Below are 26,732 nucleotides of genomic sequence, written 5' to 3' on the forward strand. Positions count from 1 at the left end.
GGAGAGGGGAGCGCGGCAGGGAGCCGCCCGCCGGGCCCCGGCATTGGCGGCGGCGCAGCAGCGCTGGCAGCGGCGGGGCCGGGAGCCGCCGGCCGCCGAGGGGAGGGGTCCGGCTCCGTGCGGTCGCGGCGGAGCCGGCGCTGCGGCAGCAGCAGGCGCGGCGGGGCGGAAGTCCTTTGTTGCAGCCGCGGCAGCAGCAGCAGCAGCAGCGGGAGCGGCGCGGGCAGCTCCCCCTCGGCGGCCGCCGCTTCTCCCCGCGCCGCGGGTAAGCGGGGCCGTGCGCCCCTCCGTGCCCGTCCCCGGGGGCCGCCGCCGGGCGCTGGTGGAGTTGGGGGTGGGGGGGGGAAGGCGGGAGGCGGTGCGCGGCGGCCGCAGCTCCGCCGGCGGCGGGAGGTGGGAAGTGCCGAGCGGCGCCGGCCGCGGCATGGCCCGGCCCGCCATGGTGGCGCGGGGTGGGGGGGGAGCGGCGCTGCCAGGCGGGGGCTTTCCAGCCGCGGCCGGTCCCCGGTGAGCGGCCGCCGCGGTGACCTTGCGCCCGACGGCGCGGAGCGGCGCCGCCCGGGGAGCGCGGGGGCCGAGCGGCGGCGGGTCCGGCGCGGTTCTCCCGGGGCGCTGCGCGGGGGCCGCGCTCCACCTGCGGGAAGGGCGGCGGGGCCCGGCGGAAGCGGGCGCGGGGCGGGCGGGGGATGCTGCGCCGCTCGGCGGGGCTGGGGAGCGGGAAGCGGCCTAGGGAGGTGCAGCGGCGTGAGGCGGGGAAGGGCACCGCGCTGCCCTATTTACTCTGGCGCTTGGAGTCACGTTAAACATCTCGAGTGCCGTTGTCGCCGCCCGGTCGCCTCCCTCCCGCCAGCAGGCCAGCGGATCCGAGCGCTGCCCTCTCGTTCTTAAAAAAAAAAAAAAAAACAAACCCTACAAAAACTTCGAGTGAGTTGCAGTAGTTCAGCGAAAAACTGAGCGGAGCTGCAGCCCGGCGGGAATGCTCCACCCTGCCAGGCTGGAGACTTGGGTTTCAGTCGGGCTGGCAGCGCACAGATCGCCTCCGAGGCGGCTGGGCAGGAAAGGGGATCGTTTTGTCACATAAAAACAAGCCCTGTGTTGCTCTCTGAGCGGTGTTGAAAGTCTCGTTCCTCAAAGGACTCCTCGGATGGAAAGGTAGTAAGAAGAGTAGAGGAAAGGAGAATGAATACACTGTGGGTTTGGGACTGGGGTTTTATTCCATTTCTTTCATGTTTTTTTGTTAGGCAGAGATTCAACTTTGGCGTATTTTTTGGCCGATAGACTAGTGCCGATTCCTCTTGACACGTAGGCATTGGTAAAGGGAGAACATGGGCTGGATGCTGTCTAATATTTGGATATTTACTGCCAGATCCTGCCACTTGCTTGCGTTATTCCCCTTGCACTAGAGTATCACAAGGTACAGCACATACTGCAAAACTGTCCGGGGCTGCAACAGTGAGCATGGTGTTCCTTAGGTATTTAATTACATTAAACAAACATTCCTTTAATTAAAGGTGTTTGTTTAACATTCCTCATTACAGCTCTTGGAAAAACCCACATAGCAGCTGTGAGCAGAGGGGATGCGGGCTTCTCATTTTTGCTGAATTACAACTTAAGCTTTCGCGGCGAGCCGGGGAGAGGCGTTGGGACCATATGGCCGTGGGGAAAACCGGCCAAACGCGAACGGTTGCAGCGCTGGCAGAGATTTTCCTAGTCAGCAGCGTAGCGAGTTGACAAGATTGTGGAGAGATTTTTGGATGACTGGCCAGAAAATCGGAGGGGTAACAAGCCGTGTTCCCTTGCGCTCTGCTGCTGTTTGAGGCAGCCGGGGACCAGCAGGCACCAGGGGGGTTGCAGGGATGGGTGGGGGCTGCAGGAGGATGTAGGGAATGAAGACGTGGGTTGGTGCAGTGTGGGAAGCTCAGAGGAGTAATAGAAGCCCCTTCTTCCTGGTAGCCGGAAAGTTTTGTGTGCAGTAAGATCACAGACTTAACAGATGCTTCAGCTCTGCTTGCACAAGGCATCTCTTCGTGCCATGTCACTGGCACAGGAATTTGCAGCAATTATGTTGAGAGTGCTCATATCAACCAGTGATTTGGGTTTTTAGATGCTTTCTTACTTGAACATATGAGGTTAATTGCTGCTTTAGTAGATTTCCATTGCTGCTGACATCAGAGAGCCCTGAAAGCTGAGGATGGACAAAGCCCTAGTAGTTACTTATCTGCTGTATGGAAACAAAATCACTGCTCAGAATTAAGATAGTGAAAGTTTCCTGATAAAAATCCCAGTGTCTTTTCTCCTCGTTGTTACAGCTGGACTTCTCACTAGAGTCCTGGACCTCACGCACGTAGCGTGAGAAGCCCCATGTGCGTTTCTCAGTTTGACCAGTGGCTCCCCAGCGGTTGGGTTCTCCTGCCCTGCCTCTGCTTGGGCACGGTAAACACCGTCACCCAAGGAGTTCTGCTGCAGCCACAGCATGTGGGCACAACAGCTGACCTTATTTGCATGAAGACAAATTTGTCTGGTATTTTTTTTCTTTGTGCATGTTCTGCCATTGCAAAGCTCTCTAGAATTAGCTGGCTGTTGCCTTTTCTCCTCATATTAAACCTGTTTTGTTGGATGGAGACCTTAGTGGCTCTATTTTTTTTTTTTAATGTGCTGCAAGTAGAATGTGAAGCGTTGAAGAGCAGAAAGAGTCAACAAAATCTGTAGTCTGACCTGTGTGTCTCAAGTTTCATTCATGTGCACCCAGCAAGTCATTAAACCAAAGTACAACTTGTATTTAGCCAAGGATGCTTTCCTGGGAGGCAATTTGAGAGTCTCAAGAGATGGTTAAGCCACCAAGATGCCTCTTGAAGTTGAAAGTTAGGCTAATTGGGAGAGCGTAGATTAAAACACTCATCTTTCTGCTACAAGGCATAAATGGGGCGTCATATTTTTTTTCCCCACTAATTGTTTCTTTTAAACTTATTATTTACCATGTTGCCTGACAACTTTTTACAACTGTAAAGGTGTCAGGTAAAAGATAACTGTGACTTGCTAGAGTAATCCTTTGTGGCTCGCAAGTTATTTTAAAGGACAGCATAAGCTCCCTCTAGTACTTTTACTCCATAGATCTGATCTAAGGTTGTTTGAAGTTAAGATGGGGCTTTACAGTAAACTCAGTTTTCTTAATGTATTCACTTACGCTTTTCTGACACCTTATTCCTGGTCTTCTGAGGAATGTTCTTACCTAAGAACACATAATACATCTTAACTAATTCTCAGTTAGCAGTTGCGAATCATAACTTGGCTAAATTTTGATGCCTGTTCTTCATTTGTGGACATGGATGCTGATCAGTGGAGAACTGCTGAGGAGGGGTTGGGTGGCTCCAACATCTCGTGGTTGGGGGCTTTGGAGCATCTTACCTTTCCCTGGTTCAGATCTAGCCCAGGTGTCAGCTGAAACCTGTTTCTATGTGTTCGCCACGAGTTTGTTTAAAATGAGTTGATTCAGCCATCAGGATGTGTCTGAAGATGAGTATCTACATCACTGGAAACGGCTTCACAACTAGCACGCCTGAAGGCAGCTGATTGGAAGGGCTATGGGAGGAGGATAAATTATACCTTCGGTTCATTGTAGCCTGAGTAATGGAGCTTAATTAGATTTTACCTGGCAGTACGTGGAATTCCTGTAATTGTTTTCATTTATGATCAAGGCTACACTTGGCAATGCAAACTGCATCTTATCCATACCTGCTGTTGAGATGGATGGTGGTCACCTGGCCCCAAGTTCTTCGCTGTTTTCGCTATGCTTGTGTAAACTGAGGCCCCTTCTTGGACTCTACAGTACCAGAGAAATCATGGTGGCTTCTTCCTGAGTACGTCTAGATAAAAGTGGTAGCCTGTCAGCAGCTCTGTGGTCAGTGCACTGGCTGAACGTGTAAGGTTCTCGGGCATCACGCAGAGAATTTAGACATATCACGTAGGATTTTCTCCTGAGCATCTAGATGTTGTCATTTAGGAATCCTGACCCACAGAGGCAAAATAACTCTTTAGGGAGGAGAGTTCTTGGGAACCCACGCCAGGGTGGGATATGGTGTCAGACTGTGATGGGGAATTTGCTTTCTGCTGCCCACGCGCTTGTTTCTTTGGATAACTGGGCGTTGTTTTCTTGAGGTTTTCCAGTCTCATTTTCTATTAGCACCGAATTCTCCACTCTGTTATACTTTTGTCCAGCCTGCTCTTGGTTTCCAAAGAAAAGCAGCCAGTAACTAAGCATGTAAGCGCTCTGGTTTTGCCTGCTCAGCAGTGGAAATGCTGGGTTTTGAAAACCACCTACTAATTTTAGGAGCTGAAAGGCTCCTGAATTCTGATCCTTGTGGTACATCTTTTTTAAAGACAGACAAGTTAGCAAAAGAACTTTGCCAGTTTTGTGCTTGGGGACTTTTTCCACTTCTTCAGTTGTTTCAAAACATCTCAGGAAATTTTAAATGTGAGGAAATGACAAAAAGCATGTAGCTATAGTAAATATCTGTTCTTTCTTGTTAGCAGACTTACAAAAAACATATTTGGTTAGTATGATAGTGTAACTTACCTTGTTCATGGTAACATCAGAATAGTGATAGTATCTGAGTGGTGACTTAAAAAAATCTGGTGGCAGACAGGCGGCTTGAATCAAAGCGTGGCAGTGTAAAACCAAACATTTACTGGGAAAATAAGATGCATTTGGAGACTTTGAGTTTGCAAATTGGAGTGAAATTACCTGACTCAAGTATCTTTACTTTTCAGAACACCACTGCATCATTCAGTATTGCTTATGGTGTGGCCCGTTGCTGTTTACTGCACAAATTGATCACTGCTGTAGATGGAGTGACCTGTGTTCCTTGTGGACTTTCAAGCGATGCTTGTGACTACAGTATTTGGGTGCTCCACAAAGGCAGCGTGCTAGTCTGTCCGGAATGTGCCTGGCATTTCTCCTCTTTTTGAAATAGAAAAGAGTCAGAGTGCATCAGAAATACTGAAAAATTTTGGATTGACAAGCTTGCCTGCATAAAACTTTAATCTTCCCAAGATACTCGGGGATTAATACATACAGAGAATAGCTCCCATTTGCTTTAGTTGCTGCTGATGGTGTCTCCCTGTGTGAAGAAATTTGACATCCAAAAAACGCAAGCCAGACTTACACAAAAAATAAAAAAAGCTTGAAATGGCCTGTCCTGGCACTGATGGTGAGGGGATGCAGATCTCCAAGGCAGTGTTTGTTGCTGTGACATTCTCCTTTTTGTCCGCTGGTCTCGTTCCCATCCCCTAAATGCTGTGCTGAGTGAGCAGGGATCTTGTGTTGCTGCTGCTCAGATCCATCCCTGGGCAGATCTGAGGATGGTGCTGAGTAAGGAAGGGAGCCTTTGCTAAGAGGGGGGCTGGAAGAATGTACTACAATGCATACAGAAACAGCAGCTGAATTAATCCTGCATTAATGATGGCATTTCTTGTGTATACACTTAATTTTGAAACCTTGGGTTTTTTGTAAAAAGGACCCATTTTTATTCTATTGCCTGTTTTTGTTTTTCAAAGCAAACTTCAAAAATAGTTTGCAGCACTGAGCCACCCACATGGGTGATAAATTCAGATCTCTGCCATTTTAGCAATTAAAATCACAAAAGAATGGTAAATTATCATTTTCTGAGAGCTTGCTCTTGATGGGAAGGAGTTTGTCAGCAAGCCTGTGATATTTGCTGATGGGCAAAGGGATGGCAAAATTGGGAATTCAGAGTTCAATTCCACCTGTTTTCCACCCATTCCCCAGCAAAAACATGTCTGGCCCCTGAAACTTGGCTCTTCCCAGCCCCCTGCCCAAGAGCCTTCCCTCCACCATTACCCTCATTGCACCCATTTTTAATTCCCTCTGCTGCTTCTGAATCTGAGTCCCCTCCTCTCAGCTCAGCACTCCACTCCCAGCCCGTCTTTCCCTGCCCTCCCTCTTTCCAGAGGTTTTCCCTCTTACAGTTCCCAGTCCTCTCGTGTTTGCACTAAATCCTCTTCTGGGTCTGTCTTTCATCAGCCAGAACTGCGCGTCTCCATCCATCTACAAGGAGGGATGCTGAAACCCAGCGGTGAGTTGTGGTGTGGAGCCATCTCCAGCTGCTGGTCTGTGACTTTCTGGAGGTGGCACATAGAATTATAGAACATAGAATTATAGAATAGTTTGGGTCGGAAGGGACCTTCACAGCTCATCCGGTGCCACCCCTGCCATGAGCAGGGACATCTGCACCAGCTCAGGTTGCTCAGAGCCCCGTCCAGCCTGGCCTGGGATGTCTCCAGGGATGGGGCATCCACCACCTCTCTGGGCAACCTGGGCCAGTGCAAAGGAGCTGCAGGAGGATGAAGTGCTCTCAGGGAGGCTGTAATCTGAGATTTTAGTAACTAACCGTGGGGTCCCGGTCCAATTTTGGGCTCAGAACGGTTCAAAAATGATTCCAAGAGTGGGATTAAGACACAAACGAGGTCAGATGGTGCTAAACAATCTTATTTTATTTTTATGCCTAAAGACAGAGTAAATCTATTTCATTTTCATACCTAAACCCAGAGCAACAAAGGAAAAAAGGGGGAGAAATTAGGAGGAAAGTTAAGCAAGCATGCAAGAAGATAAGCAAGAGATATTCACCGCCAGGGATCCAAACGCCGTCTCCTGTCGGGCAGCTCACAGGTTTCAGGCCTCGGTAGCACTGGCAGTTTGCAGGTCTCAGGTCGTGGTAGCGCTTGGCAGTTTGAAGGTCTCAGGTCCTGGTAACGCTTGGCAGTTTGCAGATCTCTGGTCTTGCCGGTATCAGAGTCCAGGTCCCGGTAGCCGAGTCCAGGTCCCGGCAGCGCTCGGGTCTCAGGTCCGCTGGTCCCAGGTGAACAGGTTTTGGTCCCGGTGGTGGATGGCCACACTTGCAAGTCATAACTTGGTCATTTTATGGCAGTTGGTGGCGGGCGTTGCCTGAGCACACTGCAGGCCTGGGTGCAGACGTTGGTGGCTGATATTGCTGGAGCTTCACTTGAGTTTACACAAGCTTCAAGCATTCTTTGAGTTTTAGCAATTCACAGTGATCATGCATTTTGCACTTTAATTCACTGTATTTAGGCCTTTACAGTGGGCCCAATTAAGCAAGCAGCGTGAGCAAGCATTTTTCTGTAACAAGCAGGCTTCAAGCATATTATTTTAGCAAGCAAGCTTTGAGACAAATAATTCACAGTATTTCAGCCTTCCACACTTATGCCGTGTGTTAAGGACCACTGTCTTTCACACACACTCAAACCGTATGCTGAGAGCCATCGTCTCTCACTCTAGCAAAAGTCTCAAGTGTGAACAAACTGATAATTTTTGTCTTCTTCTCCCTATCAAGCTGATAGCTTGGCCGAATTCAGGCAGGTTTTTGTATTGTGACATATCCAAGACTTTCTCCCTTATGAAGTCTGTCTTCAAAGATTTTGGAAGAGAAACTTTTTTTTTTTCTTTTTAAAAGAAAAAGTAATAATCTATATATAAGAAAGCTTTTCTTTAGCCTCATTTTTGGAACCATCTTGGCTGAAATTTTCTGTGGAGGGAAAAACAAATTAGTCCAAAGCAGACAATTCAGAAGAAAAGCTTTGCCTTTGCTGGTTGAAATGTGTCGAAGTTTTATATAGCCCAACATAGGCTTTCATAGTGGGAAGTTTTGATAGCTGTAAATACATACATACAGCAGGTCAATACAGAATCCAGAGGGAGGATGCCAGTACTTTCATTAACTTTAAACACTCCCTGTTTTAATACCTACATACCACGACGGTTGGTACCTGAGCACCTTGCCATCCTGGTGAAGTGACCTCATGTTGGGGCTTTTTTTTTTTCCAGAGTGGTGGTAGGAGGTTGGCATTGCCAGTGGGTCATTGCTGTGTATCAGGACAGCGCTGGAAGCTCTGCGAGAGGTCCCCAGTCTGCTGTCTCTGGGGAGACCTTATAGCAGCCTTCCAGTACCTAAATGGGACCTACAAAAAAGCTGGAAAGGGACTTTTTACAAGGGCACGTAGTGATAGGACAAGGGGTAGTGGCTTTAAACTGAAAGAGACTAGGTTTAGTTTAGATATAAGGAAGAAATTCTTCACCCTGAGGGTGGTGAGGCAGAGGAACAGGCTGCCCAGAGGAGCTGGGGGAAATATGAGAAGGGGAAATATATTTCACCTTTTCAAAAAAAGGAGGAAACTTTGAAACGATGAGTTTATGTGCTGCCACTCCAGTGGCTGCCAGATCATTCCCACCGGGTGGAAATGCCCCAGTCTGGGTGTGTGCAGATGGTTTGCGATCTTCTTTTTCGGTACAGGCTTGCTGCTTGTACTGCTCTTCTGCTATTGGAAGATACAATGGAGTACTTCTAGTGTACAAAAAATTTTAAATGAAAAAATTAAAGCTTGCCACTTTATGAAGATGAGATCAAAACCAGCTGTCTTCAGCCTTTTCTTGTCTCGATGGCAGTTCACACCAAGAGGCCAGTGGTGCCTTAGATTGCATCTTCTCACTTTCTTGTTGGTTTTCACTCTTGCAGTGAGGAAGTTGAAGTCAATTCTTTGTCATCATACAGCTGCTGTTTTTAATACTTGATCCAGTATACTGAATTATGTTTAAGTGTCTAATAAATTATCTTAAATCTAAAACACTTTAGCACTTGGAAGAAAATGAAGTCCCGTTTAATAATTATTTGATGTTGAGAGCTTTGCTGTTTTTCACAGAAACATCTGAACTCACCCAGTGACTTAGACAATAATCAGTCTTCTGTAGAAAAGACATTAAGTTGCTCCAGAGATTTTCCTACTTTCAAAACCACTCTTTCGCGAGTTAGGAAAAAATGCTTCAATTTCATGTAAGGAGTTGTATTTCTAAGTGGACGTTGCTGGGCCAAACTAGTCAGAGAATTATTACAGCAGGGTGCTCGCCTTGAGTTTTGGGTTTGGAGGACTGGGTTGAGAGGGGAGGAGCATCTGCCATTCAGATGCTCATCATCAGTGTAGTTCAACCCAAATCTCAAGGTTCCTGTTGCCTGGCAAGGTTTTGTGCTGGTGGGGATCCATAGGTACTGCTATAGGAGCTGGCAGTAGGAAATATTGCTGGGTGGGGTACGCATGTTCTTGTCTCGAGAGCTTGAGCGTGTTTCACCGTGGCAGCCCTTCCTGAAATGAAGGAGGGCAGTGATTAATGTTAGGTTTGCTGCTTAAGAAGCCAGGCAACACCTATGACTTGCGAATTCAATAGTAATTGTGGAATTCAATTTCTCTGCCCATTTCCCAGCCTCTAGGAGACGGAAGTTGTCAGGGAAATGATGGGGAGGGAATGAGAAGAAATCAGGGAGCGTTTTTGTGTGTATTTTGTTTAAATATGGGACACTTGAAAGAATGGTTGCAAATCAATCCCTGCGTTTCATCGAGCCTTTTGATACATGTTGTTTTCTAGCCTGTACTTTATTTGTACAAATCTCTTAGAGTTATTTGCATTGTTCACGATAACCTTTCAAAATGTTAAGAATGCTTGTTATTGCTTTAGGTTTTTCATTTCAGTTAGGGCGTTCTTTATACCTTATTTTGGTTTCTTACCATCCTCCTTGTACAGTTAGTACAGGTAATGTGTATCCATAAAGGTTTTCCAAAGTGAGTAGTGACTAGCTGTTGAATCTGGTCGTATTTGGTTATCTTCTGTAAATCAAATGCATGTCTCCTGTGTACAATACTCTTTTTTTTTTGGATGTTTTTGTTAACATAAATAATTGTTTTCTTCCTTTTTGCTCTGGAAGACACACTCATCCTTTCACTTACAGCAACTTTCAGCACTCACAGACTTTTCTCTCTAGTCTTTGTCAACCATGGCTCCAACTCTGGCTTTTGCAATTCTCCGTTGCTGAGTTTTTTTCTTTGTCCGTTCTCCCATCTCCATGTTTTGGTTGTGTTGCAGCGCTCTGAACGCGTGGTTTTGGAGCGGTTGGCGGCACGGCGTGCACCACTTCCTGCCTCGCTGCAGCCTTAGCCTGGTCACCATCTGCAGCAGCGGGCTTGTACGTGGGACGTGCCATCGCAGCTGTCCTGTGCTTCTGAGAATGCACTTGAGTTTGCAGTTCCTGGTTTGCAAGATGCCTTGCAGATAAGGTTGAGACTGCCCCTGAGCTGCCCCGAAGAGTAAAACATGTGTGGATGTAGCTTGTGTGGATGTTCCACTGGTGTATCTTCTTGGTTTCCTTTAATGGGGAGGGAAAGACCAGTTTGAGCCTGGCCCGGTTTCCAGTATGTGTTGCATCATATGTCCGTTGGACTGACAGGTGAAGAAGGCAAGTTGAGACTGAAGAGTGGTTTCTTGCAGTCAGCTTACCCTGTATATAGATGTTGTCCTGGGGCCATCTGACAGAAGTCTACCCTGTGAAGTTTTTGAAGTTCTGCATTCAGAATTCATATCTGAAAATCTTGCCTGTAGGACTTTGAGATGTATTTGCTAATTTATATTCTAGCAGCATTGCTCTGATTGACATGTGTGGTGGTGAAGTTTATTAGTTTACTAGTCTTGTAAGTCTAGTGGTGAGAACATGGAATTATGTATGTTTTCACTGGCGTCACTACTCGTAGCAGTTACCAGCAAAGATCTCCAGACGGGAAGCTGTACCACAAACAGTCTGAGAAGAGGAAGATCTAGAGGAGAAAACGATGGCAGTTCCTCCCTATGTTTAAGTACGTTTTGCTTGTTGTGCTCGAGATTTAACAAATGTCTTCTTCTTTATGCAGGGCTGTAACTGAAGTACAAGATGGCAAGAACTAGCCACAGCAACTATGTCCTTCAGCAGCTAAACAACCAAAGAGAATGGGGCTTTCTGTGCGACTGCTGTATCGCTATCGATGATATTTATTTCCAAGCACATAAAGCAGTTCTTGCTGCCTGCAGCTCCTATTTTAGGATGTTTTTTATGAACCATCAACACACTACAGCCCAGCTGAATCTAAGCAACATGAAGATAAGTGCTGAATGCTTTGATCTTATTTTACAGTTCATGTATTTAGGAAAAATTATGACAGCCCCTGCCAATTTTGAGCAATTTAAAGTGGCCATGAACTATTTACAGCTATACAATGTACCTGAATGTCTAGAAGATATACAGGATACAGACTCATCTAGTTTAAAATGTTCATCTTCTGCCTCTAGCACCCAGAATAGTAAAATGATATTTGGCGTGAGAATGTATGAAGACACACTTGCTAGAAATGGCAGCGAAGCAAACAGGTGGGGCATGGAGCCGCCAAGTTCAACAGTAAATACATCCCATAACAAAGAGCCTGACGAAGAAGCTTTGCAGCTGAACAGCTTCCCCGAACAACTGTTTGATGTCTGCAAAAAAACCACCACGTCCAAATTCTCTCACACAAAAGAGCGCGTGTCCCACTCGCGCCGCTTTGGAAGAAGCTTCACCTGCGACAGCTGTGGGTTTAGTTTTAGCTGTGAAAAGCTACTGGACGAGCACGTGTTAACGTGCACTAACAGGCATTCTTACCAAAGTGCCAGGTACTACAGCGCTGAAAAAATAGACTTTAACGAAAAGGACTCTATTTCTAAAATAATCTCCACGCAAACTGAAAAATACAAGGGGGACTCGAGCCAAGCTGCGGATGGTTCTTCATCTCCCGCGTCAAACGTCACAAGCAGAAAAAGCAGCACGGTTGCCTCCGAGACATCAGGTGAAGAAGGAAGTAGAGCCTCTGAGAGGAAGCGGATTATCATCAAGATGGAACCAGAGGACAATCCTGCAGATGAGCTGAAGGATTTTAATATTATTAAGGTGACAGATAAAGACTGCAATGAGTCTTCTGACAACGACGACCTAGATGATGAACAGGAAGAGCCGCTTTACAGATACTATGTTGAAGAAGAGATCAGAGAGAAGAGAAATGGTCGGAAGGCTTTAAAACCCCGTTTATCCATGGATGAGGATGAAAGAAAGTGTTTGAAAAGTCCGCGGCACCTTAACAGGAAGGCTCCTTCAGTGCAGGAAGATGTGGAGAATGCTCCCTGTGAACTTTGTGGGCTAACAATCACCGAGGAAGATTTGTCCTCTCATTATTTATCCAAACACATAGAAAATATATGTGCTTGTGGCAAGTGTGGTCAAATACTGGTCAAAGGCAAGCAGTTACAGGATCATGCGCAGACCTGTGGAGAGCCCCAGGATCTGACCATGAATGGTATCAGAAATTCTGAGGAGAAAATGGACTTAGAAGAGAACCCGGAGGAGCAGTCAGAAATAAGGGACATGATGTTTGCAGAGATGCTAGAGGACTTCAGGGACAGTCATTTCCAAATGAACAGCCTTCAAAAAAAACAATTATACAAGCATTCTGCCTGTCCTTTCCGATGCCCTAATTGCGGTCAGCGTTTTGAAACTGAAAACCTAGTGGTTGAACATATGTCAAACTGCCTGGAGCAAGATCTGTTCAAGAACTCCATGATGGAAGAGAACGAGAGGGATCACAGACGTAAGCATTTCTGCAATCTTTGTGGGAAAGGATTTTATCAGCGTTGCCACTTGCGGGAACACTATACTGTTCATACCAAGGAAAAACAGTTTGTTTGTCAGACATGTGGGAAGCAGTTCTTAAGAGAGCGCCAGTTGCGGCTCCACAATGATATGCACAAAGGCATGGCCAGGTATGTCTGTTCCATTTGTGATCAAGGAAACTTCCGAAAACATGACCATGTACGGCATATGATATCTCATTTATCAGCTGGAGAGACTATATGCCAGGTCTGCTTTCAGATATTCCCAAATAATGAGCAACTGGAGCAGCACATGGATGTTCATCTGTATACATGTGGAGTATGTGGAGCAAAATTTAATTTGAGGAAAGATATGAGATCTCACTATAATGCCAAGCATTTGAAAAGAACGTAAGCTTAAACATCCTGTTAAAGCATTAAGTTGGCAGCAGAAAGAACACCAAAGCAAGGCATACAGTGTAGTAGACAAAAATTGAAAAAAAAAAAAATTGAAATTAAGTCTCTTTTTTATTATTTTTTTTAAGACCCTCCTAACCATAGGTATCTATTTAGGCTCATTAAGTATATAGCTTTGAAGAGCATCATGTGTTTATTATTACATTTTCACTGTTTCCTAATATCAGTTTCTGTTCTTAATTTTATTGTTTTACTAAGTAGATATACAAATCATTATTTTTAAACTGTAGATTAAAAGCACAATGTTACCCCTTCACTGACTGCTATTAAACAGTTCTCGGATCCACATCCGTAAGATGAGTGCTTTAATATTTCCACGTGTTGTTTCTTCATGTGAAAATTTTAGATCACAGTGATTAATGTGCAAGAGCATAATTGTTCATAATCCCCAAAATTAATTTTCAAAATGAAAAAAAAAAAAGCCCAAAACAAAGAAACAATGCCAAGAAATAATCCTTTGCTCTCTGACTCTGCTGTAAGGGCAGAGCTGGCTGTCCTGGTCCTCTGCTTCTTGGCTTTGCTGGAACGTGCATCCCAGGGGTGAGAGCATGCAGGCTCAGTTAAACCCAGCAGCCTTGGCCTGGTGTGCGCAAGAGAAAGGGAGTTAATTAATGACTGTTGGGAAAACCGAGGAGTTCCCAGCAGAGTGGTCATTTCCCAGACTTGAAGTCCTAGCAGAACTGTTCAACTGACGTTTATCTGTACCTACGTGGGTATATATAACCTGCTTATCCTAATATACACGGGACGAGTGATTGTGGTGAATTGCTAGGGATGCAGAACGGCGATGGGTGCTGAAGAGGGCGTTTTTCAGCCTAGCTGTAAATTGTGCCTTGCTGCTTGTGTTGGAAAGTTAGAAGCGGGATGGGTGTGCAGATAGTCCTGTTGCTTGGGCGGGGAGGGGAAGGGGGAGTCTGGCTCATGTGAACCTCAGTTTGTTTCTTGTTTTCATTATACTTTCTGAATGTTCTGTTTTTTCAACAAGAATATAACAAGAAAAGACTGCAGAGTTTACTTAATAAATGTAAAGACATTTTATGCCTTAAGATTTCTTTCTGATTCTAGTATAGCCCTAATCTCCGTAGCTTGTCTCTTAATTTAATTGAATTTTAAAATCCTACTAAGTGTCAGCTGACATCAGTTGGCCTTTGCGAGAACGACTGGCTTTGACTCTTAGGCACCAGCTGTCTAAACGTTTGTTAAGTGCATGATTTTTGATGGGGGGAGGAAAGGATCCTAATATGTAATGGTGGAGAAAACGATTAAAAAATAAAACCTAGCAGTACTTTCTCCCAGATTTCAATTTTATCAATGCGATTTCCCACTGAGCTGTGGAGGGAGGAAGGCAATTTAGGTCAGAAATGAAGGCAGGTGGGACTAGGTGATCATTGTAGGTCCCTTTTAACTGAAATACTCTTATCACCTCGCACACCAGTGGTGGGGTTGAGAATAGAAACCAGGAGCTGAGGGTCTAGTCCAGGGATTTTGCGTACTTGTCGCTGTTGGAGTTTAGTTTTGATCCCTTGTTGTTTCTTGGGGATTACAAGGGATATCGAGCTTTCATGTTAGACTCTTTAGAGAAATGAATACAGTTCAGGAACTCCACTATAACTACTAAAATCAGTAGGAGTTGCCTTGCATTAATTCAGTTTGAAATGTGCATTAGAATTTCTCTTGGTTGTTAGACGTGTGTGTTTCTTCAGTGATGGAGAAGGACCCACCACCAGACTGCAGTCCTCAGCTGGCAGTTGGCTCCCTGGGCACTGGCTGCTTCAAGTGCAGCTTGCGCCATTAGTATTTTGCCGTAACTGCTCAGTCCGACATTTTCTTGTATGATGCTGAAGCCAACTAAGTCCTCAATAACAACGGGGCCAAAAAGCCCACAGACATGAATGCACTCCAGCATTTCAGTTAATTCAGAGCTTCCCCCTTCTTAGGATTTATTCCACGTTCCCCATCCCAACCCAGACTGAAGCTCAGTGTGTAAGCGTTCAAAGAATAAGCAGGATGGGTGTTTTAAACAGTTTTTAGCACTGGCATCAGCGATAAGGTGATTATAAGACTCTTCAAATGATTGTCTCAGAGATGAAGTAGTTAGTCTAAGTGCTGTAGTGGAAGAGTTGCCGGGGTTAATACACTGCACAGCAATTCTCTGACATGCAGGTTAGTCCTTCCAGTGTCAGCTATGGCTGAACTGGGAAAAGCAGCCAAGGGAAGTGGGGGAGAACTGGAGGGCACTGGGGGAGTTGGCAGAAGAGTCTTGTGGTGCTGGGGAGGCAGGAAGGCTGAGTCTGAGAGGAGGGATGGATGAAGGTTGAGAGGGCAGGGTTAGGGCCATCCAGTGGGAAGCAAATTCCAAAGGTGGCACAGAGGGGGAGGCTGGAGGAGTGGATAAAATGTCCTGTAGACGCCTGTGAGACCGGCGTGAGAATGACTCAGCTTGGCTGGGAGAGCTGTGGGGATGAGCTCACTGTGGCACAGCGCGGGAGCTGGGACTGCGTACCAAGTACAGCCAGCCCTGTGCTGGAAGGGCTGCAGGGGCACGGCAAAGCTTAGATTAAAGACCTTGTTGAAAAGGAGGAGGTGACCTCTGCAAACCAGGAGACTCCTGCAAAGGGTCGGGAGCCCATTTTTACAATGTATTGCTCTGAACTTGACCCCAAAAAAAGTTTCACAAAAAAAGGTACGTCCTAGTGTAAGCAGACCTGCCAACTACAGAAGTTAAATAGAGGAACTGGGAATGAGGGTTTTTATGTGTACTATCTAACTTTATAAACACCCTGGAATACCTTTGTTTTTCAGTTACAAGCTGTGTTGTAGTAGCCTGTCAAAGGAAAGTTTGTTAAACCTTTCCAACTGAACTTGAATTAAGGATTTTTCCTGTTCTTGTGAAACAAAACCCACTGTCCTGGAGTTCATGTGTACGAATGTCCAGGCTAAAGCTCAAAATGAGCATGAATTGCACTGCAGGGGAGCTTAAGAGTGGATCTACTTGTATGTAGGCAGAGAAAAACAATGACTAAAGTAGCCTGAAAAGTGATCAAGGGGAGTATAGGAGAACAAATCAAAGGTACTAAGGCATGAACAAGACAGCCTGGCTTGAGAGTAGACGGGCGAGAGTGTTTATGGTGACGTGTAAAAGCGTGCAGGGAACAGCATGGGACTGTTGAAGAAAAGGCCTGGAGTGACAGGAGGGATTTGGCTGCTGTGAATGGGGAGAAGGGGGGTGCTGAGGCAGCCTGGGGCTGCTCAGTCCCGGAGACAGGGCTGTTCTCCCCAGAATGGAGAGGAGAGTGAAATCCACATCCATAGGAGAGTGAAATGATGGTGTTTCAGCCCTCCTACCGTGATAAAATTATTTACCGTGGAGACAGAATGAAAGCAGACCTAAAAAAAAACCCAATTGCAGTTACAATATCCTAGAAGTCTTGCTGTTACTTGAAAGATAGTGAAAGTGAAGCAAAAATACTTCATTTAGAGTTCTCTTTCCTCTAACAAATTTGTACTTCTCAGTCATCATAACATAGTTCCTTTGCATCTCCTTCTTGCGCCACACAGACTGTTAGAGTGTAAAACCCTTAAAGCACTTAAGGATCCTTGAGAGTGGAGGTGTAATTGTGTCACATTGCACAGGGCGTAGCCAGAAAGAAAAAGATGAGCTGGATGCTCTGACTTATATTTTTAAGTGATTTGCTATTCTTATTTTTGGAGGACCTCTCTCTTTTCTGTTGTTTTTCTCATTTTGGCGGTGGTGTGGGCTGCGACCCCGAAAATAATTTATAAGTAGGCAGCCTAGCTCTTAGCTTTTAGGATTTGCTGAAAGTTAAGAAGAGGGAATTCATGAAGACCTGGAACAAGCTTTAAAATACCACAAAAGCTGTCGAGCTTATTTTGCAGTTTCAGAGGAGATGTTTCAAATATTAAAATATATATATATACGCTTGTAAATGCTTATTGGCAACTTGTTAATTCAAAGAGTATTTGCATATGTGTATAATGATATTTGTAGCCAACGGGTCCGTGGAGAAATCTTGATTCAAATAGATTAAATATAACAGAATTCTAAGAATTTATGCTTTTATTAGGGGAGTTCTCAAATTTTTGCAGTTAATGGAGAAAATACAATTCAGCTTTTTTTTTTTTTTTTTTTCCCAAAGCTTAAGACAGAAAATATACTTCCCTGGAGAATATATTAAAAATATATTGTTATAAAAGTGAATACTTTGGCTACACTATTGTATTCGAACACACTAGTGCTAAACCATCAAGAGTACCTCAGCTATTGGAGAGGATTTAAGTTTGCTCCTCAAGGCAGTGCCACCTCCAGCCCTGGCAGCCCCTTCCTCCTCCCCACTGAGTGTCAGCTCTCGTATCCCGTGTGTGCCACCCTCTCCACTGTCAAAAAGCACATATTTATGTAGCATTACAAAGAACTGAATCAAACAACGGCCTTTTTTTTATTCCCTGTGGGGCTGTTTTTTGGCTGGATCAGTTTCCCGCTGTGTTTCGCTCTCCAGCTCTGTGTCAAATCTTGTGCTAGCACAATAGAAGGGGTGGCATGAGGGGAGAACTGAGTGGCTGGGGGGAGCTCCTTTGGTTACACAAGCTGTGCCAGGACTCAATCAACTTACTTCAATGGCCTGAGCTTAACTCAGTCTCTGTCTTCCCCAAGTATCCTCGAGGAAGTTGAATTCTTATGTTCCTCTCCTGTTTCCTGATAAGAAGGAAAGGCAGCCCAGCCTCTTAGGTACAAATGAGACGTATCTATTCTATCTGTGCCATTCATGAGAACTGGAAACCTTCCTCCGTTCAGCTCCCTTCTCAAATATGCTCTAGCTTTCTTAGTCTTTCTTAAAACAGACTCTGTAGCACCCCAGGCCACTGGGTTTGTGTGGTTGGCCTGGCCTGAGGCCAGGAATGAGCTGAGCCCCTTGTCTGGCCAAACACCAGGAATGGCTCTCACCTTCTCCTGTCTTCCTGCCCTCCAGCTGTGGGTCCAGCTGTGCTGCCCACCTGCTCAACAGCTGGGCCCTGCTGCCCTCTGCCCCTTGCCACACACTACGTGCGCTTGTCTGGGTGTTGTGACAGTGGGAGACAGTCGTCTCATTTTTGATCTAACACCGAAAGCTCGGGATAATTCCTTGTGTAAAGGAAGGAAATGCTGGTGCTCTTTGTTACCATCCCCATGTGCCTGCTTCTGGCCGTTCCGTGCTTCCTAATCTGAAAGGGTTAAAAATCAAATATTCTCACTTCCCTAGTTCTCAGTTGGTTTGATGCTTGCCACAGACTTAAAGACCTACAAGATGAAGCATGACTAATTTAACTTTATAAAAGTCTGCTGAAGGCTAGAAATTAGGAACATGTTTTTAAAAGTTGACATTTCTGTAGTTCTCGGCTATAAATCAGTTTTTTGTGTTTTGTTCCAGCTTCCAAAAAGCTCCTAAAATATTGCCATGCAGGGTATTCTTGAGACATGCTAGTAGGCTATTCTGAAGAGAGAAGATGGCAAAAAACAGGACACATTTTATAAATTAAGCGTCTTATTCCACTTTTATAGTCACTTCTACAACTCTGGAATTAATTGTGATTTTATTTTATTTTTTCATGCAGAAAAACAAATCTTAATTTGTTGCAGGGCAACAGAGCTCATGACTCGGGAGTCGGTTCATCATGACTATAAGTGTTCAGCCGTGAAACAAACAACCCATGTTCGTTTTCATGTACTTGAATGCCCAGTGCCGGCTTTACAAGAGAAATGCTCTCGGATCTTTCTTTGGGTCATTTTTACCTCTACCTGTCTTGTAGGGTTTGGGTTTTTTTTAATTATTATTTAAGTCATAGGAAAACAATATTGTACATCATGCTTCCAGAGAAACTATTTCCAGCAATTTCTGCACATTCCATGTATGAAAGTAGTTGAAAATATATTTTAAAGTTTCATATTAATGTATTCAAGGGAGTGTAACACAATTATGAGATTAGGAATCAGCGGATAGTACAAGACCAGATTTTAACTGTCCATTGGTTTTGCATAGCTAGTGTGGCACACCTTACCCCAACAGAAGTGGTCAGTATCTTTGATTCTCTTGCAAGAAAACAAAAAGGTTTAATCCTTTCCTGTGCCTTCTGGCATACTAAAATTATAGTAAATCTTCCTGCAGCTGCAACCACAAAAACAATGTTGCATCTAGCATTTCCTATGGGAGAAAAAAAAATTAGCCCTTTCAGAGCTGTTTAAGAATTACTCTCTCTGACAAAGTCCTGACGCTGTTATTGTTTTTACTCAAACTCAGCTGTGATTTGCATCGATGAGATTTTGGGGTGTACTTTATTTTTGATTGCAGAAAAGAGATGATTTCAGATAAGTATGTCTTGTGGTTCTCTAGACATCCCAAGACTCCTGACAATGAATGACAAGAGAGCATTCCTTAAAGGCCTCCAAATCCTGGAAATTATGTGGATTGTGGGAAATCCACTGGAAATCAAGGCTGTCTGCAATTCCTTGGTTTCTCAACCTGTCTGCCAGGCAAAGTGCCACCAGTGTCAGCGATTGCCAAGGTCTCTGCAGCAGCAGCGCTGCCAACATGAAAGATGGAAAAATCAGTCTTTGCCCATCTCTTCTGCCCCATCTTCTCTTGTGACAAGGTTGCTATTTTAAAAATTAATCCTTTTGGCTCTCCTATTTGCCTCTTGTTTTTTGAAATGGGAAGATACACTTTCTTCCTGTTTTAAAGCAATGACAAGGGCTAAGAACATGCCTCTTTTAATACTTCTTACATGGTCAGCTGAACCTACACAACTCGGTAATACTAATTACCTCCTTTTTTAGGTAACCATTCCACTACATTGGGCATGGTCACCAGAGGGACTTTGGCCTCTGACTCCCCAGAAAACGAATGGAAGAAATAATATAATGTCCTTCTCTCAGTGGCAAAAGCTCCAAACCCATGAAAGTTTGTGGAAATGCAGATACACTGGCTAAAAATAGAGTTTGCTGAATACCATAGATTACTTTTGGTTTTGCAAATAGATACACCAGACTTCTGGTATAGGTTATTCCTCTTCGTTTTACACAAGTCATCGTTAGAGCGTTTATTCAGGATTCTAGAGATGGTGCCTGTTTCCTCCCTGCTTATGGGGTTCCTACTGGTACCTACTGGCAGAGAGTTCCATTTACCAAACTACTGAGGTTCTGGTTTCTAGCCGTTGATATTTAATTATTTATACAAAGTGGAAACATTTTAAGAGATGAAATCTAGAATATCCCTCCTTCAGGAAAAGGATAGGTACAGTAGTATTGTAGAAGGAGGGGATGCAGGGTAGGGTCCCTTGGAACTGATGAAGAAATTGCCTTAGTATGTCCCACAGACCAGGAGAGAGCTCAAATCTCTGAGCTGCATTGTTATCCGATACATTAAATATTATATAATTTGTGTACACTTACATATGCTATAAAACATGACACTGGCACAGTTGGCATGCCTGGAAGTGTGAGGGTTAGCCCCACCTAGTCTGCTTTCAGACAGGGTTGTGTTTCTCTTAGATTTTACTGGCTGGTGCTAACATGGTTAGGTCTGCCAGAAAAGACACACGTCCTGATGAACAGTAAGTTAAAAACTGAAAAATAAGTCACGGCACAAGAAATCTCACAGTAATTGTTATAGTTCTTCGAGCTTTAGTTTGCTGGGCAAACGAAGAGTTAAATAGTTCAAAGGCAAGTTTCCTTTGGAGAATGTTTATTTGATTGAGCTCAGTGTGGCTTAGACCCCAGATAGAAATATTAACTTCAAACAGAGCACTACTATGAAAGTAGGAATAGTCTGTGGCCTTCCAGACCTCACAAGCTATGTGGGTTTGTTACTCAGAGTCAAAACAAAGATGTCCCTTAAAACACGTACACATTAACTCAGTGTATTTCACACACCACAATGTTTTATCTCAGACCTGCTTTTCTTCCTAGTCACTGAGCCTGTTGCAAAGTCACTGGGATCCTGAATGAACTATAGACTTCTCAGTAAAAAACATACATGGTCTGCTTGGACCATCCAAGCTACTTAGATCATTAGAGAACAAGTTTTGAAAGTTACCGTTCCTATTTATGAAGCTTGAAGCACAAAATCCTTCAGACTTTGGGACAGTGCTTATCTTTGCCTCTGGAGTCCCTTTACATTGCAGAAGGCAGGGTGAGGAAGAACCCAGTGGGTACTTCTCTTTTAAATGGACCCTAGAAGATCTTACTAGCTCCGGGAGGTGTTATTTTGTTTTTGTTTTTTCAGGTCCTTAGCTGGATGAATCTTGAGACTTCTAATAAATGCTCTAAGCATTAAAAAAGCATTATTAATACTTGATGAGATACACTGAGTTCAACCACTTAATCTAACAGTCAAACCCATGCAGATGCTATTAGTACAGGAACCTGATCTCATGCCAAATCTGGAGAATTATCTTTGATCTGTCTCCAGATCCTCCTTTCATTTGTAAACATCCAGCTAATCACAGACTTCCTCTGACTTTTATGAAGTGGAAAAAACCTGCATCCTTTCTAACATCTCTGAAGTGCTTTAACTTTGCAGATGTTCATGGATGGATTTGCGTGCTGGGGGCGTATGAGCTCCATCTGGTGGCTAACTGGAAAAAATACGTATTTCTATTGTAAAAGCTCAAACTTTGCTACAGTTGAGCAGAGTTTACTGTGTGAAGAGTGAAGCAGATCCCCTTGCAGCTGTGTATTCCAAAAACAACTTCAGTTTTTAGGGTAGCTAGAGGATTTTAGAGTCTGGGAGGAGGGCACAACATTTTTACCTCTAATCTAGCTTACTGTGGGCTAAAAGCTATTAGCAATGCTGGCAGTTCTCTGGTGTTCAGAGTTCTGCATGTACACCACACCACCACAGTTGGCACTGATTAACAGTATTTTTGCAGTCTCATCAGAAAAATCGGATTTAGTATTCACAGGCAACCCACCTTCCCACACTCAGGTGGTCCCACGCAGCGTAGTCGGTGTATTTGAGGGAGGTGGTGTAAAGATGCTCAGTCATTCCGCATAAACTGTGTATGATCTGCAAATAACAGAGATCTTTGACTGTAAAATGCAGGTTGGCATCTTAATAAACACCAATGTTAAACACTGATGTTGCCTGGGGAAAAATAATGTTCACTGTAGTTAGAATACCTTTTTTTCTCCTTTTTTAGTTTACAAACAAAAAGGCCTTTCCCAACCTTTGAGCTTGTCATACAAGAGCTACTTTGAGATAACAGCATCAGTCCAATGAATTCCCGTCCAAGATTCGCAGAGCATATTAAGTAGATGCATGGACCATGTGTGTACTTGCTGCCAGAACCAGCAGCACTTGAAGCCAGCAGTTTGCCCAGGACCTTCTTCCCCATGTTCACATCACCCTTCTGGCATGAAACAAAAGCCATTTGTCCCAGATTGCCTTTTTTTTTTGCCCACCATCAAGTATGTGACTTGTGGCACAGAGGGCAGACACAATATGCAAACAATTCTGGGCCTGGCCTGTGCTGTGGGGTCCTGGCCGCGTGTCACACGGAGCACCCTGTAATGCTCACTGAAGCGTGGAGCACGGCTCCCAGGGCTTTCTGCTCAAAGGTGTGCCAGGAAATTCAGCCCTGAGCTGAGCTTAAGGACGCTCTAGCAGGTAAGTAATGCAGACAGCTGATCGACCTGGCTTCACGTGCAGCCTTCAAGCCTTTCCTGCTCTGCCGTGTAGACACAACCACTGGGTCCAGGGCTGCCTTGGCGTACATAGGAACTTGAAGTGTAGATTAGCCAGAAGCGGGAGAATCATATACTTTGCACAATGTGATTTACATGTCCAGAGAAAGAAGTCAGCGTACTAAGAAAAAAAAACCCCTGAGGATTGTCTTTAAAATTTACATCCACAAATTTCCACTTTCTTGTCTGTCTGTATCAGATACAAAGCTGCTCATATTTGTCATAAATCAGTTTCGTTGAAAGAGACTCACAGAAATTGTAAATATTTCTATCCTTTATCTGCATTTAACCTAAAATAAGAATTTGGGGAGTGGGGTTAAGGGGTATGACAGTTACCTCTGAGTTAGGCAAGGAAAAAAATAATTAAAAGAAAAAAAAGAGGCAAATATGAAGCAGTAAGAAACAGCGTTCCAGGGTGTGGGTGTTCCAAACTATGAAAAATCTAGGCCGAGGGAAAATAATACTCGTGCAATTTTTTGAGCATCCCCTAAGCCAAGCTATAAACCACTGCTGGAAAGTAACACAGTATCAAAAATAACTTGTGAGAGGCTTGGGAAGTGGAGGGTTTTTTCCAGCAAATCTTTAGCTGTTTTGAAAAGGGAAGGCAAAGGAGAAAGAAACAAAAGTTTCTGAAACAAGATCAAAACATTGTTTAAGGTTGTGTGTTGGTGGGGTAGGGGTGGAAGGAAATGAACTGTATGGTTTTTAGACAGAGTTCCTGACTCTGGCGGGTGCTCTGAGTATAACTGAAGGCTGGGTATTTAGAGCAAAACCACACCATAGTGAGGTGGGAGGGACCACATCATGCTAGCAAATATAGTACTGGACTGTGGGCTTCTGACTTTTAATATTTTTCTTGCATTTCTTTTCTGCATGGCAGTAGTGAAATAGGGACTTCTAAGCTTCTGAACAACTGAGAGAACCAGGTTTGAAGAAGACATGAGGAAGAACTGGTCGGCAAAAGATTTCATAAAAACTCAGAACCGCGTGTGCCAGATCTGAATTGGCACCACCTTTGCTTTTTTGACATACTGCAGCAGTCGCAAAAGGCACCAAAGCAGTCAAATTAGAACATGCAGTAAAAGTTCATTTTGGACTCTTCTCTGTATTATAAAACTCATTTCCTTGTGACTATTACTTACACCTGTTAAAAATAAATTTGGAGTCTTCCTTCACAGAGCAGGCAGCCAAAAGAGGCAGATGCCAGGTGTTAAGGGCTGCACTGAAAGGAGTTTGCAGGATTTGCTATTCATGTGCTGGAGTGCTCCTTTTCTGCAATGAGGCTTCTTAGAGCTTCTGTCAAAGACTGTTTAGATTTTTTAGTTCAAACATTAGAAGTGTATACTCATGAACTAAACCCATGTATTTTCAGACAGTTACAATGCTAAACTATGAAGAGCTTAAGAAAAAAAAAATTAAAAAAAAGAGTACAAGGTGAAAAAAAATCTTAAAAACTGAGGACAGAGGGTGCGTGAGGAAGGACAGGAGGTGAGAAAGATCCGGCTGACCTGATATTCCCTCTGCTGCCATGATCATCATTTGCAAACTGAAGAGGACCTTCCATGGAGCACAGTGCTTGTATGTGGCGAGTAAGGAAATGGTGCTCTGGTTTTATTACAAGAATGGTGAAAAATTTTGACCAACAAGGAGATGAGTAAATGCGAAATAATCTTCACAGGGCACAGCGTGCACCTTGTTCTGGATCTAAGCCTTGCAAAAGCTGGCTTGAAGAGGAGAATCAGGCATTCATGTTCAGATTTGAACATTTTAGGAATCCTAAAGTTTCCAGCTGAAATAATGGGGAAAAACCAGAAACAAACAAACAAAGCAGTAAATGTTTCAAATTAGGGTCAGCATAGATTAAAACAATATTAATTTCTTTTGCTTCTCCCAGACAACAGTGGCTTAGATTGAGACATGTAAGCAGACTAAAAATGCTGATCTATATTCTGCTCTAGTTACGCATCTTACTAATTCTACTCGTGACGATAAAAGGATGTTTCATTGTTCAGTATAACTGTTATCTCAAGAAGACTCTGTCTATAATTTTACTTATAATTGGCATAATTTTCATTACTGTTGTTATGAAGTGTGTATTGTCTGTATTGCAGCTTGTATAGGGCATGTGTCTGTGCTTGCTTTACTCATTTTTTGAGTTTATAAAGTTGCTAAACAAATGCAAGAAAAGATGTTCAGGTATCTTTGAATGTGGTTGCTTAATCTAATTACACAGCTCCAAACATTTCAGCATATAGATGTTGAAGGTACCAGCTCTATTAACACATAATATCTTAAACATTAATATAGGCATTTTAAAAGCCTTCTCTGCAACACCGGAATGCCAACGCTTCTGTCCCAGTGGCTGTGCTGGAGCAAAGGGGAAGAGAGGGAATATCTGGACAAAGCCAAATACCACTGGGGACTCCTCAGGGAGAAGGTACAATATAGCTGGGAAATCTAACAGAAAATGGGATGTCCTTTCTGTAGAGAACAGGTAGGACTGGCACGAAGCAGAGGAGAGAAGGGAAATATGTTTATAGCATTGCCTATCTTTAAGCCTTCAAGAGTATACTTGAGCATAGGACATCTAGAACAGGCTGTCACTGTTCTGTAAGTTAGCAATTATTTGTAGCTTATGTAGAGTATCAGTGAAGACATTCCAGGTTAGTTTTCATCATCTTTAAAGCTTATTCTGTGCTTTGATACAGTATCTTTAATAAAATGTTCTTACAAATCCGCTTATTATTCTCATTTAATTCCATCTTATACCTGAGTTAATGCCAGTCCCGCCAACAGGGTGAAGTTCCAGTTATCACTTGCTTCATCTGCTCCTGCGTGTTTCCCATTCACCTGCAAGAACAACAAGAGGGAAAACTGAGACGAGTAAAAATCAAATAATCATAGGAATGAGAAAATAAGAAATTCATAGCACTGCTGCAGTTCAATTATTATGAAAATTATTCACACTAAGCATTTAAGTGCATCTGAGAGATTAGTCAAATTATATTGATCTCTGAGTATGATGTATTGGTCTTTCCCTGTGTTTACAGTACACCATTTCCCTTGTTTAAGACTCATAATTTTCCAGCTTTACAGTCACCGGCAATAATTACAGTATGTTGTTTAACCTCATTCACAGCAGTTCTAAACAAAATTCTCTGTTTTCATTTATTCACCCCCTGGACCTTATATAGTATCCTCTAATATCTTAAAACAAGACCAAGCACAGTTCAACTTCAAGTATATTAGAAGATAAGATTAGAATTCAAAATAACCCTGGCAAGGCGCAGACATGATCTGAAAACATATGATGTTATTTAATAGGAACAAGTGCAAGCAGGAATCATTAGGTGTGCAAGTAAAGAATGGCTGCTGTCACGGAGGCACCCCAAAAGTCAGTCTAGGCAGGCAACAAGCTACAAACAGACTTTATTATAGCCAGAACTGTTTAGTAAAGAAACCTACTAGAAACGAGGTTTATCCAAATCATTCTGCACTCCAGCAGCAGATGCCACCTGGGGATATTATTACCCACACAAGAATAATGACCCACAGCATGCATGCATTCACTCGCAAAAATGAGAGGCCTCTTTCACTCAAGGTTACCCAGAAAAAAATAATTGCTTGCCCAGGATGGGCAAGGGCTCACTCAAGGATATATCCAGAAGAAAATCCCCCACCGAGGAGAAGGCGAGGGCTCTCAGTCCTGGGAATTGTCCTTTGACAGAGTCCCTGATCTCAGGGGATGGCTCCGTTAACAGACCCGTTGCTCCCAGAAGACCACCCATAAAAGGTCTTTGGTGGTACCCTGTTTTACAGCCTGGTCAGATCTGGCTGTCGTCATTACGAGCTGGTCCAGAAGCTTCCCAGCTTCTCCAGGCCTGGGCACCTCCTTGGCTGAGGACCCTGTCTATTGACCAAGGGTCCTGCCCCTCCTGCCCCCCAGCCGGGGTGGGGGGTGAACTTGAGGAGTCACCGTGCCCTGGGGTGGGGGAACGTGACTGTCACTGACCAAGG

The 26,732-nt window shown here is 44.1% G+C and overlaps 1 protein-coding gene across 5 annotated transcripts; it reads left to right on the forward strand.

Moving 5' to 3' along the window:
- ZBTB1 (zinc finger and BTB domain containing 1) lies at positions 1 to 25,410 on the forward strand. Of its 5 annotated transcripts, none has more exons than XM_065635793.1 (3): positions 1 to 265; positions 10,762 to 12,501; positions 23,596 to 25,410. In XM_065635793.1, the coding sequence occupies exons 2-3, from the start codon at positions 10,782 to 10,784 to the stop codon at positions 23,604 to 23,606; spliced, it is 1,731 nt and encodes a 576-aa protein (XP_065491865.1). In that variant the 5' UTR covers positions 1 to 265; positions 10,762 to 10,781; the 3' UTR covers positions 23,607 to 25,410. The 5 variants fall into 5 exon arrangements, with proteins under 5 accessions (XP_065491865.1, XP_065491864.1, XP_065491861.1 ...); XM_065635792.1 differs by having other exon boundaries at positions 10,762 to 12,673; positions 23,596 to 25,409; XM_065635789.1 differs by lacking the exon at positions 23,596 to 25,410 and having other exon boundaries at positions 10,762 to 13,860.
- The last annotated feature ends 1,322 nt before the right edge of the window (positions 25,411 to 26,732 follow it).

Source organism: Caloenas nicobarica, chromosome 5 (genome assembly GCF_036013445.1).
Source record: "Caloenas nicobarica isolate bCalNic1 chromosome 5, bCalNic1.hap1, whole genome shotgun sequence".
Lineage (NCBI taxonomy): Eukaryota > Metazoa > Chordata > Aves > Columbiformes > Columbidae > Caloenas > Caloenas nicobarica.